Consider the following 15837-nt stretch of genomic DNA (forward strand, 5'->3'; position numbering starts at 1 on the left):
GAGATAATGTAGAACAGAGTGCTCTCCATCTCTGCTTGGCTAGACATTGAAGATGAGTGCGAATTAGTGATCGTAGCTGCAAACCTCGTGATAATCCTCAAGGCAACCCGATCTTCGCAGTTTTCTCTCCGCCCGACGACGTATTGTCCACAACCTTTCGAACTCAGCATCTACGCTGCGATATTTGATCGGGCACGATATCTTTTTTGTTGCAGCTGCAATACTAGATTACAGCGCCTCCAGTCTGTGACTCTTTCTTGTCGTGATCCGGCAACCATTGGGGAGTAAGAGATGAGTATAGGTATGTGATCGCTTCCTAGTGTATCTGAATCCGTCCTCCAGTGCATGCGAGAAACCAGATAGGGAGAGCAGACTAATATCCAAGCAGCTTGAAGAAGAGGGACCCCGGAAATATGTCGGTGAGCCGTCATTTAAAAGGACTATCGCATCCGGGAACGTATATATGATGCCGATAGGATAATGTTCGTCACCGCTTCAGAGTCAACTTTGCCAAATTTCTCTTCCGAAAACAGCTTACATATTAGGTAAACGAGTTTTAAAGGTCCGCATTCCATCTGCAGCCAACACGATGATGACGTAAGCCAGGCACACGAATGGGAGCGCAGCGCAGGCGATTGTCTCCGAGGTCGTCTGTTTGGCGTTCGCATTGCACTATACTAAGTGAAAAGTCCTCGGAAAATACGCTGACTTTCGCTTACCAGTGTGAGTGCAGACGTAACCATGTTACGTGAAACACGGCGTTACGCTCCTGACTGTACCAACACGTTCGACACTAACCAGAAACAACATTCCGCGAGCCGATAACAGAGAAGACGCCGTCCCCTAGCATTCCGTCTCGCTCGCCCGCTCGCCCGCCCGCCTGCCTGTCGGTCGGTTGCCAAGGCTACCAAGGTCCCACCGGCCGCTCCGTGATTGGTATTCTACATGTCAAAGGGCGCACAGTGATTGGCCTCGTCCGTGTGACGTTTCCAGAGAGCGAATCCCGGAATGCGTCGTCTGCTCTTGCGAAGTTTTATATCAAACTACACAGGAACAACGCTGCCAATTCGCGTCGGGTTTTCGGCGTTATTATCAGTGATGAACGCAGAGTTAAACAGCACTGCAGTTTCGGAATCGACCGGGACGGATGCGATAGTTCAGCGTTGCAATCTTCAATACATTGTTGAATTAGTCGCCCTCTTGAATCGGCATGTTGACTTCCCCAGGTGTTGCCATGGGCGTTGAAGTCGCCACATATGATAAAACAGGAAGGAAGTCGCTGGAAGAACTCCCTCATAGCATCTTCCGGGATGCGAACTGAAGGTGCGATGTATACACTAGCCACAGCAATCCTTCGTGTGCGGAGGAGAACACTGCAGACAACAAACTCGAAGTCCCCATCGCTAGAGGCGCACAAGAGGCTGCTAGGAATGTCCTTTCTAACACACAACATAGCACGGCTGGACCCCGTCGTCGAGGCAGAGACGTACGTAACGTAGTTTGAAAGCCGGAAAGAAGGATCCATTCGATGCTCGCTGACAGCCAACACAGGAAAATTGTGCCTATACACAAAATTGCGAAAGTCGCCTAATTTAGTTCGCATGCAATTGATATTCCACTGAAATACAGTAGTATGCTTGTACCTATCGGTCAGCGTATAATTGACTGGTATAATTTACTGGTCAGCGTATAATTGAATTTATGCCTTCCTGATGGTTTATGTGAATGACACTTACGAAATTTTGTTGCGTTTGCGTTACGGTTTGGTGTAGGCTTAATTAACGTTGCCAATTTAATGAAGGTAACATAATTAAATTATAAGTCACCAAACTAAATTCTACTCCAAAAAACCTTGCGAACCTCTCCAACGAGAAGGTCTCCTGAGAAATTCCCACAGAAATTGCCAACGCTGTAAGGTGTACCAAGGTGTGAGGCCCTATGTTGAATCTCAAGATTCGCTGAGGTAACCGGAGAGCTACGGCCTGGTCTGAGGTCTTGAGGTGGAACCGTAAAAGAACCACAGCAAGGTCTCAGGTAGAACCTCAGAATTCCATGAGGTTACCTCAAAAGAGTGAAATCGAAGTCTGAGGTCCTGAGGCAGAACTTCAGAATTTCTTGAGGTAACCTTAGAAGAACCACAGCCGGGGCTGAGGTCGTGTGGTAGAGCCTCAGGATTTCTGGGGTAACCTCAGGACGTTTTTCCAATAGGGATGCCAGCCCATTGAGTTGTTTTCTTGTCACAATTACTACAATTCGTAACCTTCCTTTTGTCATCATTCCTAGGCACGGGTGGACAATGCCTTCTTCAGCATCATGTGACACATTACGAGACAACACTTCAACACCCAAAGAGCAAGCTGCAAGAGCTGTGGTAAAAGGTGAGGTGCCTCCTACCTTGCAACGAAAAACCCCATAGAGATCTACACTACAGCGACGTCAGCAATCAAGAACACTCCGTGTACTGGCGCAGAGTTTGAAAGACCTTTGCTGCATTTGTTAACGCCTGTGAAGAAGCTTTCGAGTGGAATGTTGACAGCTTCCTTCCCGCCCAAGGGGTTAGGTCTAAGCTCTTGCGAAATTTTAGATATGGTCATACGAAGCAAATCAACTTTGTGTTCTCCGTCAGTATGTGCCGACTTATTCAACCTTTTTCTTCGAGTGATGGACTGTGAAGGACTGTACAGTACATTTGAGGGCAGCAGGGTAAGTTCCAAGGCTGAAGTTGTAATTGTTGGACTGCTGTCTGTACATATTTGTTTAACCTCTTTCATAATTTTACTCGGTGCACATGAAGATTACATAAATGTTTCTGGGGAGCTTAGGAACATTGTGAGAATACAAAAACCTCAGTGCTCCTTTGTAAGAGCGTACAATGAACAGAGCTCGTAGCGCAGACAATTTGACCGTGTGTTCTGTGCGGGCTACGGTGGTAAGCACCGCAGTGGTAAAAACTACGAATCGAAAGCTATCTAGTTGCAAATTAGGTGTTTACTGCAACGAGACACGGGAAGAGTGGATGCGATGGTGTCGGTGTAGTAGTTAAGCAAAATGCCACACTGTACAAGCTGAGATGTACGGCAAATAAGATAGTTACAAATGCGAGGCTGCCCAATATTCAGATGCTTCATCTGCGGGCGCAAGGCATTGCAAACTACCGCACAACCAAAAAACGAGAGCGAGAACACTTCCAGCGCGTTCCCGGAATACAGTCCTCACATGTGTGGGGAAAGTAGGACTAACAGGTAATGGCGTTTGTGAAGTGTACACGGCAAAAACTTCGAAGAGTGCGTGGAGGAAAGCAGCGTTCCACTGTTAGACTTTGTGTTTGACCCTTTTGTGCTTGTCATCAATTAAGGACCGTACGTACTTTCAATTTATGTTTTGCGCATATGCTAACGCTCATGCCGACCTATGGAGCGCAACTCCTGTGCGTGTAGATTGATATTTGAAGCCTGTTTCGTAATAAACCTTTAAACCAGAACTTCACTATCCCAATATGAATGTATTATGAATCCACGAAGGGACGAAACTCCGCTGTCCGCCCTCCCTCCGCCCGTCGCGAACCGGCCGCGGCAGGTGGGAGCGTAAAGCTCGAAAACGAACTTAGAGACGTTTCTGAAGTGAATTTTTTTTTTCTCACTACGCTGTGTGAGCTTGTTATGTACAATATATGTGCCCAACCACGTCACAGGTGGGCGAATATATAAAATACCCAACCGAGGTTGCGCGTTTTTGCCATACCACCCCTCACTAAACGCACGTTAGGAATTGTGTTCGAGCTTTCCAACAATCTCTTTCGTATGAATGGAAATTGCGTTTAAAGACGAACATAACGATGCCAGCCATATTCACCGTCTGGTATTTGCAGAAAAGCAGTTACGCGCCGAAAAAGTTCATTTTTTGCAAATGAGGCGACTTTGCGATTTTCTATCTGGGCACCTGCAAAACCTAGAACCTCAAGGATAGAGCAAACAGTACAGCTGCACATAGGAAATAAGTGTGGAAACAATTACTGCATGGGCTTAATGAGTACGAAGATAAGAGTCCTGAAATTTGCGAGGAAGCGCAGGGATGGTCGGTCGTGAACATTATCAAAAAAAAAAAAAAAAAAGAACTATAAGATATTTTCAGCTATTTCTTCCGCCAATGTACTTGCTAAGCACTTGACCTCAATATATATTGGAACGGACCACCCTGCCTGATTGTGCCTGAAATCACCCTACACCTGCGCGGTTGCCCATATTCGCAGTATGTGACGCTTTCATCACAGTGCAGCTGTTTGCACGTAGGACACAACAGCCCCTCGAAAACCCACAAACAAGCATGCACTTAATTGCTCAAAGAGGAAACACTGCAAGGTGCGCTGCATATTGCGGACACACATGAAACGTTAATTACAGTTACGTTTTGAGGCAGCATATGCTGAGTTTCATCTTCTGATGGCTGCAATAGGTTATGCATCATTTGATACAGATTGTCACCAAAATAGATGCTACATACCGGGTGTCTTTTTTTAAAATATATTTTTCATAAAAAACTATAAGGGCTATAGACATTCTGTTTTCACTCTACCATCTCTGGGACGGCGGACGTCCTTGGCCATCTGTTGCTCAAGCGTCGAATGATTAATTACCTAAAAATCGTTAATTAACTTTTAATTATAAAAGCTACGAAGTTGACCCATGAGAACATCTGTTCCTTTCGGTCACCTGATATAGTAGCCGTTTTCAGAACAAAGGTCCTCCCGGTAGATCGTCCGCCAAAAATCTCCCCCCCCCAAATGTGAGAGGGCGAAGGAGCACAGTGCCGCCTCCTGCGTCGAAGATGAGCTTTTGGTCTTATCTTTGGTTGCATTTTCTCTTTTCTGTTGTTTAATCTTTTTTCCAGGACGGAAGAGGCGACAGTGTGCACTTTCACCCTCTCACATTGGCGGTAAAGGAAAGACCGGTCTCCGAAGATGAGCAATGAACAAAATGAAGAAAAAAAATGTCCTTCACGAGTTATTTGCGGACGATCTGCCGAACAGGTTTCTGTTCTGAAAACGGCTACGATATCAGGTGACCGAAAGGAACAGATGTTCTCATTGGGACAACTTGGTAGCAACAGATGGCAAAGAACGTCCGCCGGCCCAGAGATGATAGAAGTGAAAACAGGATGTCTATACCTCTTACTTTTTTAAATAAAAATTCTGTATATAAAAAAAAAACCTATAAAGCAACATTTTACTAGACCATCTTTTTTGTTTGTTATAAAGCTTGAAGGCAAACTGCTCCAAGGATTGCTGGTTAAGCATATCTCGCAAAACGTCTCTCCACGCGATGTATTTGTTACTGGTTTTACGTTAAAGACACGAACAGTTGGAGTGGGGAAAAGTTTCTTAGACTTCACAGTTCTAACAGTGGAAGTAGTAACTAGTATGGGTTGGCGTAATGTCACGACTGTATTATTTCACGCTGCGCGCCCAACGCATGGTATCACACGGAAGCCAAAGCACGGAAATGAGGCAACAAAGCATAAGCAAGCAGCGTCGTTTTCTATCACATTTGTATCCACATAAATAGCTTCCACACCTTCGACAAGTGGTCGAGATGTGTTACATCCAAATGCCGTCGCAAGTGTAGAAGTTGCTTTCCATGTGTTTCTTAACCCAATGCACGATGGTGAAGTTCTCGGGGAAGACTGTGTCGCGACAGATATTCTTCGTATCTTGGTATTGCACATCAAAGATAACCCAGCTTCCGTCGAAGCCAAATTCTTTCGCTGCGTTGCACATCTGCAAATGAGCAAAGATAAGACAAGGCCAGTACTATAGGACTTATGAGAAACTCGAACAGCCGGGGGGGGGGGGGGGGGCAGGGCTGCGCTACCCTCGGGAATTTTTCCGGGCGCAAGAGCTGTGCGAGTCCCTCAGGTGGGCTGCGCGTGGGTGCAGGACTGCCCGTGCATTTACCGGTCGGCGGCACATTTCCGGAGGGCTACCCGTGCGCTTACCGTCGCACATTTTTCCGCCTCGCCCGACTTCTCTCGCGATTTTTTTCATGTGCGTGGGCGGTTTACATACAATTATTGACATGCAATTACGTCCTGAAATATATTTGTTAATGCTAATGCTGCTGGGAATTGTGCCAATTATGCTGCTAATCTGTGTGAAGGAGAAAAACCAAGCCATACAACCTGAAACAGAAGAAACACAAGACAATACAATTCATATAATAAAGAATATAGTTACTCATTACCGGTATGATGAAACAGCATTGAAGTATCACACAGGAAGAATCAAACCCATGAAATATTTTTTATTATTGGTAATCATCATATCACACACAAGTTTTCAATGAATTGCAATTAAAATCTATATCACAGGACGAGACTGTTAATCAAAGAAGATATTCTTAATCAATATCATAACAAGCAAAATCGCAACTTTTATTATAAGTCCGAACTTGCTATACGTGACCGCCACCATTGCCACACTAGCAATTTCCCACAGCCAACATTATCTTATAGTGGGCTTTTAATTCCAATTAAGTTCCACTGGAATTAAGTAAATTCCAGTTCTGATAGATGTAAGTAATTAACCGAAATGCCAACACAACAGAGACCCCAAGAGACCATGGGCACACAGAGGGACGACAGGAACACAAGAGGGATTAAAATATTACCTTTTCTATATCAAAGGAGATCACGTTTAGTTAAAGAAGACATTGTTAATCAATACGATTACAATCAAAATTACAAGTTTTATTATAAGGAGTGTGAGATTCCTATACGTGATCACCATTATTGCGACACTGACAACTTCCCCCAACCAACCCAATCCCCCAAGGAATTCCGAGCACAGCAGGGATGCTAACTTGCATATGTCTTGTTCCAACATGACCCAACTTTTAAATGATTAATGTATTATTAAATAACCAGCGCAGACTTAAGGAAATAATTCCATTGCGAAAACAACACAACATGATCATTAGCCAGCACTAATAGAGACAGCCAACAACATCAGAGGGAACCGGTTTCCATGCCGGCGCCTCCTCTAACACGCATATGTTGCAACAACAGTTACATTTAGGAAAATAATAGCGAAACTGTACTCAACCAACCTATCAAAACGAGAAACATTACAAATTTAATAAATTCAAACTGATTAGCGCAAATGTAAGAAAATAATTCGATTCTGAAGAACAGAGGAAAACAATCAATAGTTAGTACTAATAGAGAACAGTCAATAATATCAGAGCGAACCGGTTTCTCTAAGCGGGGCTTTCTCCAACACGTAAACAGATACATATAAGGAAATAATCTATCCACTGAAGCACCATAAAATTACCCTCGCAATCTAAGCTACGCGAACGCTATGAAATGCAATTTTCATTCTAACAGACACTATAAACCTTACTTTGATGGAGGTATCCATACTAACACACAGAAAATACATACGATACAATAACGAACCAAGGGGAGCTATCTTCTGCTTTTTCCTCCTTGAGCCCGGGTGGGGGTCACTCTCTCTTTTCCACATTCTTTCCTGGAAACGGGTGGGGGATGCTGCCTCTCTTCAAAGGAGAGGTTAACTCACTTGTCGGCCAAGTTTGTACAGAGGCGATATATTTTCTTGAACATATAGAGAACGTCCAAATTATTCAATGATGGAAACAATATTCAATCAAAAACGAGAAACAAATTTAAGTACATCAATTTTTTTATAACATTGCGACAGGAAGTTCTACATGCAGCAGCCAGAAACAAACAACACAAACATTCACGTGATATGCAAATCAATGTAAAAGTTTTGTACAAAGGAAATCATCAGACACAACTCAGAAATACATAATAGATAATTGAGGCTTTCCTAACACAGAGAATACTTGACTCAAGATCATTATATTTATTAATATCAATCAAGTGAACATCTGAAACGAAGACAAGCCAATAATTAATTCAGGCAATCATTTTCTAAGCACGCCAGAAATATTATGCTAACATCAGCGAAACAATCCTCAATCAAAACAAATTTAATAACTTCCAGCCACAGGTGGGCATTTTCCTGCGGCCTCACTCATCCTCACCTCACGAAGCACAGACTTTGTTGGCCTCACTCACCCTCACCAAATTTTCCTCACCAGTAACTAAACCTCAGTCGCCCTCACCCTCACATTCCATTTTAAAATTTTGCCCTCACAAACCTCACCTCAGGACATCGGGAACCCCGAGAGGCCTCATCATCCTCATCCTCACATGCCTTTACCTCATGAGGCTATTTACAACCCTTATGGCCTCACGTATCTTCACCTCATGAGGGCCCTCATGTTGTCACGGCGCCTCACGTACTTTCGCCTAATGAGGACCCACGTGGCTTTACGAGTCCTCATCGTGCCCTTACCTCATGAGGGCCCTCATGGCCTCACGACCCCTCATCCTCACGAGCCCTCGCCTCGTGAATACCGTCATGGCCCGACGTGTCTTCAATTCACTAGTAGGCACATGAGCCTCAAAAGAACTCTCTGTCATGTTCACATGACACGTCGGCGTTGAACTACTGTGTCAGTAGTTGGCACTAATGATACTGCGCGCCATTAAACTGTTTATAGGGTTTCGTGCGGTGCTTGGATAAACTTGGTAACAGTTTGTTACTGTCACAGTGAGGTTTAAAGGAGCATTAAAGTGGTATCTAACATGGCCAAAAGCTGCTGTCATCTTGTAAAGCAGTATGTGAAAAGCATTCCCACAAAATATTTCTGTCCAAAGTTGTTTCATCACGGTGCAATTAATTTGGAAAATCGCTGCCGCGGTGACTGGCCGGAGCGCTCCAACTGCAGACCTCGCCCACTCTACTGTGATGTTTGTGGTAGAGAGCCCCTCATTCGTTCGTAGGAAAAACCGTCTGATACGAACATTGCGAGCTGTTTCTTGTTGACTTCTATTCTTTATGTGATTTATATCACGTTTTCTAAGAAAAAACAAAGCCATATATGCAGCCTGAGAAGATAAGATTACGATCACAAGAGTAATATATTCGTTGCTTCTGTGCAATCTCAGAATTCACAGTAGCAGAAAGCAAGCGATGGCGGCCAGTGCCGTGTATGCCAAAGGGAGTCTGGCCATTAGGAGGAGCCTAAAAAAGAGGCTCGACCTGTCAATCAAACTTAGGCGCATTTCATTGGTTACCGTTTTCCATGGGAGCTGCCATGACACCAAATTTTCTCCAAGATGGAGGATGGTGCTTGGAACGGCGAAGCGGAGATTTTGTGACAAAAAAATTTTCACGGACTACTTTAATTTCATACTGTGAGTATATATCCTCATGTACGCATCTGCAAAATCAGCTTCAACTTTCGCTCCGCCATCATTATTTACGTGAAAATGGGATGTTTCGTCGCTAACGTTAGGCCTAGTTAAGATTGTGATACCAGGAAAATAGCAAGAAGGACGACTTTTACACGTAGGATTTACATTATATAATTGCATTTTATTTATACATACATCTTTGCTGCTTTTTTGATTCAATGTACTTACATTGCGTGATATAAAACTTCATACCGGCTGTCGTCTGCTACGAAGAAGCGGTTGTACCGCCATCCTGGCCAATCACTTCTGCCAGCAACCATTTCTGCATTTCTGAGCCTTCCCAACATGCCTCTCTCTGTGCAGATGGCGTTGATAAAAGTGGGCGCAAAATCCGTCGTTTTGGTCTGTCACCAGTGATATCCGTTGCAATCCAAATCCATCAATTTTCTCCAAAATGGTAACGCCCAGTAAATAAGGGTAAGGTATAAGTACTGGATGGATGTAACAATAGACAACTGTATTTCGACCTGTGATTGGCTAGATACTTCAAAAAGTGGGTGGAGCCTCAGGTATAGGCAGGTCCCATTAATGGCCAGACTCCCTTTGGCATACACGGCACTGATGGCGGCGGTATTGTGGCGCCACCTGTTAGCCACTGAACCAACTACGCGGTGAAAACGGTCGGACAGGCTGCACACTGTCGGGAAGCACGGCGTTTTCGCCGTACAAGACGCAGTTAATTTCGGGCTGCACCACTCGTTCTTCCCGTGGTGCCTGCGGTCCCAAAAAATCGTGGTTGTGTCGTGGACAGCCTTCAAACCGTCCGTTTCGGACATCACGTAGCCCGAGAACGCATGGCGTCTCCGAAGCGGTAGCAGACGCTCCGGCCTGCGCGGTGTTGCTCACCTCGATCATGTGATCCCAGGTCCAATGAAGAGCGTCCTTACCACTTGCGTCCCATAGTGACGCGCTTGGTGGCGCTCATCACGTGTCTATTGTGAAGGCGAAGGAGGGTGTTTCGCGCACGGGAGGTTCAGGGAGCTATTGCAGGCGTCCCAATTTCGCTACGGTTGGACTAATTGTGGGAAAACTGTTTTCGGCCGCCTAACATTCCATACTGACCAAAAACAAAAACAAAGTTGTGGGCCTCTAGACTGCTCCTTAGTGTTGGGCATCAGCAAAGAGGAGCCCGAACCCATCATCTCATCCATGAGGTTCCTCACGAAACTCCTCATGGCCTCATCCGTGAGGTTCCTCACAAAGAGCCTCACGACCTCATCCGTGAGGCCCATGAGGGCCCTCACGGTGGGCCTCATGAGGGACAATGCCTCACGACTGTCTTGGTGAGGAACATTCAGCGTGGTCTGGCCTCACTCACCCTCACCTCATCGTCGTGAGGTGAGGGTGAGGCGTCTTCATGAGGGTCCTCATAAGTGAGGACGCCCAGCTATGCTTCCAGCTGTTTATGATAACTTTGCAACAGAAAATTCTACATAGATCAACCATACAGAAATATTAGGCTTTCGCAACTGAGAGAAAATTCGAATCAAAATCACTAGTTTTTGTTAATGTCAATCGAGTGAATACCTGAAACAACGACAAGCCAATAATTAATCCAGGGAATCAATTTCTAAGCAAGTGGTGTGAGTGATCTTTTTCGTTAGCATACAGGGGGTTCAATACGAAAAGGGAATCCGAAAGCCTATAAACTTTCCCCACTCCCATCAAGGTTACGCCCGCAGGGTTGACATTCACATGGAGTGGGGACCTGTACACAGAATCATTGAAAGTACACTTTTTCTTACAATCAGATTTTTTGTAATTCAGTTTGCATAATTCTCATGGCGACACGGGCGGGATTTTAATTACATTCTAAACCTGATAGTCTATGGAAGGCCAAGGAAATTGCTATCGAGACGTCACGCAATTTCAACCAATAAAATGAAGCAGGCAGACGACGAAGAGAAGAGAAGAAGGAAAGAAATAGGTAGAGAGGAGGATGAGGATAGAGATGAGGATAGAATAAAGTAGTGTAAGCAAAAGGCTCCCTAGAACATTACATTTTGGCGCGGTCGACAGGATGTGGAGGAGAGATTTCGGCGACAGCTTTACTGTAGACAGCTACCAGTTGGATGGTGAAGACCCTGTCGCCTTACCCGAACTTGTCAGCACACAGGAGCGCATCCAGTATCTCGCATCGAAGAGTAAGCGGAGCATCGATGAGATCTTCAAGAGAGGAAGCATCAAAATTAACATGAAAATGTGCGAGTTCGACGCTCAGATACTGGAGGCTACACGGCAGGCAACAGGGACAGGCTCGACAGAAGAAACGACCAATGGGCTCCTTATGAGGATGATTTCAATACAGCAAGAGCAGTCCCGGCAACAATTAGAGCTGCTCCGCAGCATGGCTTCAGCCATTGAAATCCCCAAGCCTATAATTTGAGCTCATGAAGCCTCATATGTTCGACAGGTCCTGAACGAGTCCTGAGGTTTGGCTTCGATTTTATGAATACGCCTGTACAAAGAACTACCGGATAGCGGACGTTCACAAGGTGACCAATCTTCAGTTGTTCCTAACGAAAATGGCGAAAAGCTAGTACGAATTGAACAATCTTGTGAAGGGGACGGACACCTGGGAAGTATGAAAAAAAAAACTTTCTTGTGGCCTTTCAAGAAAATGCCGTTGACAGATGGGATAAAGATATCTTCTACAAGCACCGATCTGGCACTCCTCTAGAGTATTTTTACGGAAAAAGGAGGTTGCTACAGATGGCAGACAGCAACCTCCAAGAGAGCTCGATGGTCCCTCTAGTCATACATGGGCTACCCCGTGACCTACAGAAGCAGGTGCAGACGAGGGGACCCACCACGGTGACGGAACTACTCTCCTGCTTCAAGGAACTCTGCCTGAGCAGACCACTGCCATATCTGACAATCCCCAACCGTCGTCGTCCGGCGGCCGGGGAGTAACTGGACGTCTCTCGTGGTGGCAACAAAACCAAGCCTTAAGCATGGTGGATACTGCACACCAGTTGTACACGGACGACGACTTAGAGGGGGCCCATGACTCGTCTGGGATTCAAAAAAACGAATAAACGCGGGTTGGCAGCCTGACCCAGAAAGCAACAATGAGACTTATTCAATCAGAACCTTCTTCGCATTACCGTCCTGCTCAAGGACAAACCCAAAGAGGCGCTTGTGGACACCGGAGCTAGTATTAGTATCATCAACAGGCGAGTGGCAGGCGAAGACGCTATTTTCTGTGGGAAGCCCGTGCAAATTAAGGCCTACGACGGGTCAACAAAGCTACTGAGAGAATGGATGACTGCGACGATCGAGTATCAAGAATATGCCATACAAGTGGACGCACTGGTGATGGAGGGAGTAGAACATGACTTTCTCCTATCCCGCCCCACATGAAAGCAATGTATTCGGACCTTTACTGGGATGACAAGGTCGTCGTACATGAATATCAGCCAGCCGTGCACACAGCGCTACACTGAGTAAGGCAGCCGATGTGTACCGACGATGTTGTGACATTGTACCCAGAGTTGAAGTGCCTACACACATGTCCCCCTCCTATCTCCAGTTTCACCGTACCATTCGCACTGTGCGACACAACCATTATCCTGCGGAAGCCCTATCCCCTATCGAGAGGTAGAAAGGTGTGGTTGAGAAGAGAGCTACAGTCCAGGCTAGATGCTAACATCATACGACCGTCCACCTCATCCTTCGCGTCACCGATCACCATCGCTTCGAAGGAAGACGGCACGTATTGATTATGTACAGCCTACCAGCTCGTCAACCGGAACACTGACCTCTTCCCATATCCGATGCCGAACATATAGAGGATATCATTAGTGATACATGTGGCTGCATGATCTCAGTTGTCTCGCGACGTGAACACCCAATTACCAATTACCAACATGTGGCAGAACCGTGTTTTCGTGCGTCGATCTGCAGAAGGGATATTGGCCAATACCTCTCCAGGAGGAGTACAAAATGTACACGGCCTTCGTGACCCCCCTTCGGCCTCTACGAATATAACCGGTTGCCGTTTGGGTGGAAGAACTCCAGGGCATGAACATCATGGATGAAGTATGCGACCTTTCGATCAATTCCGTGCAGTGTACATCGATGACATTATAATTTATTCCAAATGCGAATTGCAACATCGCATACACCTCGCGGAAGTTTTGGAGGCCCTATACACAGCGAAAATGAAAATTAATTTCATGAACAGCGTCTTCTTCAAGGATAAAGTAGCCTTCCTAGGGCTGGACGGAAACACGAAGACTACAAAGCAGGAATCAGTGGCGCGGATAGGGAATCTCGAGAAACCCCACGATGAGGGTCTTTCTCGGCCTAGCTGGACATTTTCGAGCGTTCATCTCAGGAAATGCTACTCTCACAAAGTGTCTGACGCAATTGACACGAGCAATGTTCCATTCTTGTGGACCAACGAGTGTGAATGCACGTTACAGGAACTCATTCGACGGATATCATCCGACCCGGTACTATCATTACCGGACGCATAATGAAGTAAACACCACGCAAAAGACAAAGGGACAGAGGAACACGACGAGCAAATGGGCTAGTTCCTCCGTCCCTTTGTCTTTTGCGCCGTGTTTACTTCATTATGCTTTCGCACCAACTAGCCTAATTGCTCGTCGTGTTGCATTACCGGACTTCGCCCTGGACTTCGAACTGAAGACTGATGCATCTCATTACGGGACTGGAGCCGTCCTGTACCACCGACGTAAAGACAAACCGAAGGGCCAACAACTAAGTGTTATTGGATACCACTCACACAGTTCTCCAATAGTGAAACATGTTATTCGAGGACCGAGAAGGAAGCACTTGCTGTACTGCTAGTCGTGCGATATTTTCGTCCCTATATTTTGGGTTAAAGATTCTTCCTCTACACCGACAACCAGGCCTTGTCTTGCCTTCTACAAGGGTGGCAAGCTGGGGTAGTTGGTTCAAGTTGCAGTTGGTGTTGTGTGTTCTCTGTCTGAGTGTGTGTCTGTTTTGGCTGCAATGAACACCACGTTGAACTTGCCTTCTAGCCTTGTCGGAACCCTAAGGAAGGCTTGCGAGATGGATTTACGAACCCCAACAATTCGATTTCCAAGCCTTTCACCGACAGGCGGCAGATCTGACTGATGCAGATGCCATCTCGAGGTTGGCAATCTCTCCAGCAAGGCAATCAGTAAACTACATTAAGCGATCGGAACCATATGAAGAATTGCACTCACAAAATGGCATACTACGAGTACCTGATACGCTTGTCTCAACAATTCTCGATCGTTATCACGACAGACCAGACTCAGGAGGCCACGATGGAGAACATATGTGTATATATATATTCTTCGGGTGTACCCCAGGGTTCTGTTCTTGGTCCTCTTCTATTTCTTATATTTATAAATGACCTCCCGCACTCCATCTCATCCTGCATCAGGCTATTCGCCGATGATTGCGTATTATACAGTGCTATTAAATCCCGTTCAGATCAAATAACCCTTCAGCAAGACCTTGCGTCAATTTCCAACTGGTGTTCCTTTTGGCGTCTTCCCTTAAGTGCTTCCAAGTGCTGCCATGTTCCATTTTCTCGCTCTAGGTCCCCCCTCACCTATCAATACCACATTGACGAATGGGTTGTCAACACTTCTGATAACTACAGGTATCTAGGGCTTAGTTTCTCATCAAATCTTTCCTGGTCAGATCACGTTCATACCATTGTAAAGGATGCAAATCGTAAACTTGGCTTCATACGTCGTAACCTTAGGCCTGCTCCCCCAGACGTCAAACGTCTTGCTTACCTAACCCTAATTAGGCCCAAACTAGAGTATGCCTGCAGCATATGGGATCCCTACCACTCAACTCTTACGGATCTTCTCGAGTCCATTCAAAATCGTGCAACCCGTTTTATTTTGTCTAACTATTCATATCCGTCTAGTATTACCTTGTTAAAATCATCCATCGATCTTTCCCCTCTTGCACTTCGTAGAAGATACTTTTGTTTGGGTCTCTTTCACAAGTTTTACTTCAATCAAGCCATTCGACCTTCTTTCGTTGCACCAGCACACTACGTCTCCGCCCGGACTGATCACACATGCAAAGTTGAGCATACCCATTGTCGTTCATCCCAGTTTCTCCATTCCTTCTTTCCACATGCTACTGACATTTGGAATGACCTTCCCCAATCCATCGCCACCATCTCTGATGTTTCTGCATTTCGTAGACAGTTGTGTTCCTTTTTTGAATTATAAAGTGTGTCTTATTTACTTGTATTATTTTGTTTGTGTGTTACTGAACATATGTAACCTCGCGTGCTAGTTTATTTTAATATATTCATTATGTGATGTATAGTTCTTATTGTATTATTCGTTCACACCCCCCTCATGTAACGCCCCTCGCGGGCATCTGAGGTATTTGCATAAATAAAATAAATAAAAAATATAGTAAGATATCCGGAAGGTTCACATGGAAGAATATGAGGACAGACGTAAGCAAGTGCGTGGCATCCTGCACAATGTGCCAGAAGTA

At 45.4% G+C, this 15837-nt stretch overlaps 1 protein-coding gene across 6 annotated transcripts in view; it reads right to left on the reverse strand.

Moving 5' to 3' along the window:
* Positions 1-5527: 5527 nt before the first annotated feature.
* Positions 5528-15837, reverse strand: part of LOC135388340 (uncharacterized) — a 74141-nt gene continuing 63831 nt past the window's right edge. For all 6 annotated transcript variants that reach the window (XM_064617840.1, XM_064617839.1, XM_064617837.1 and 3 more), the window contains one exon: positions 5528-5773. In XM_064617840.1, the coding sequence (XP_064473910.1) occupies positions 5594-5773 (180 nt within the window). In that variant the 3' untranslated portion in view covers positions 5528-5593. The remainder of the gene's footprint in view (positions 5774-15837) is intronic.

The sequence above is a fragment of the Ornithodoros turicata genome, chromosome 3 (genome assembly GCF_037126465.1).
Source record: "Ornithodoros turicata isolate Travis chromosome 3, ASM3712646v1, whole genome shotgun sequence".
NCBI lineage: Eukaryota > Metazoa > Arthropoda > Arachnida > Ixodida > Argasidae > Ornithodoros > Ornithodoros turicata.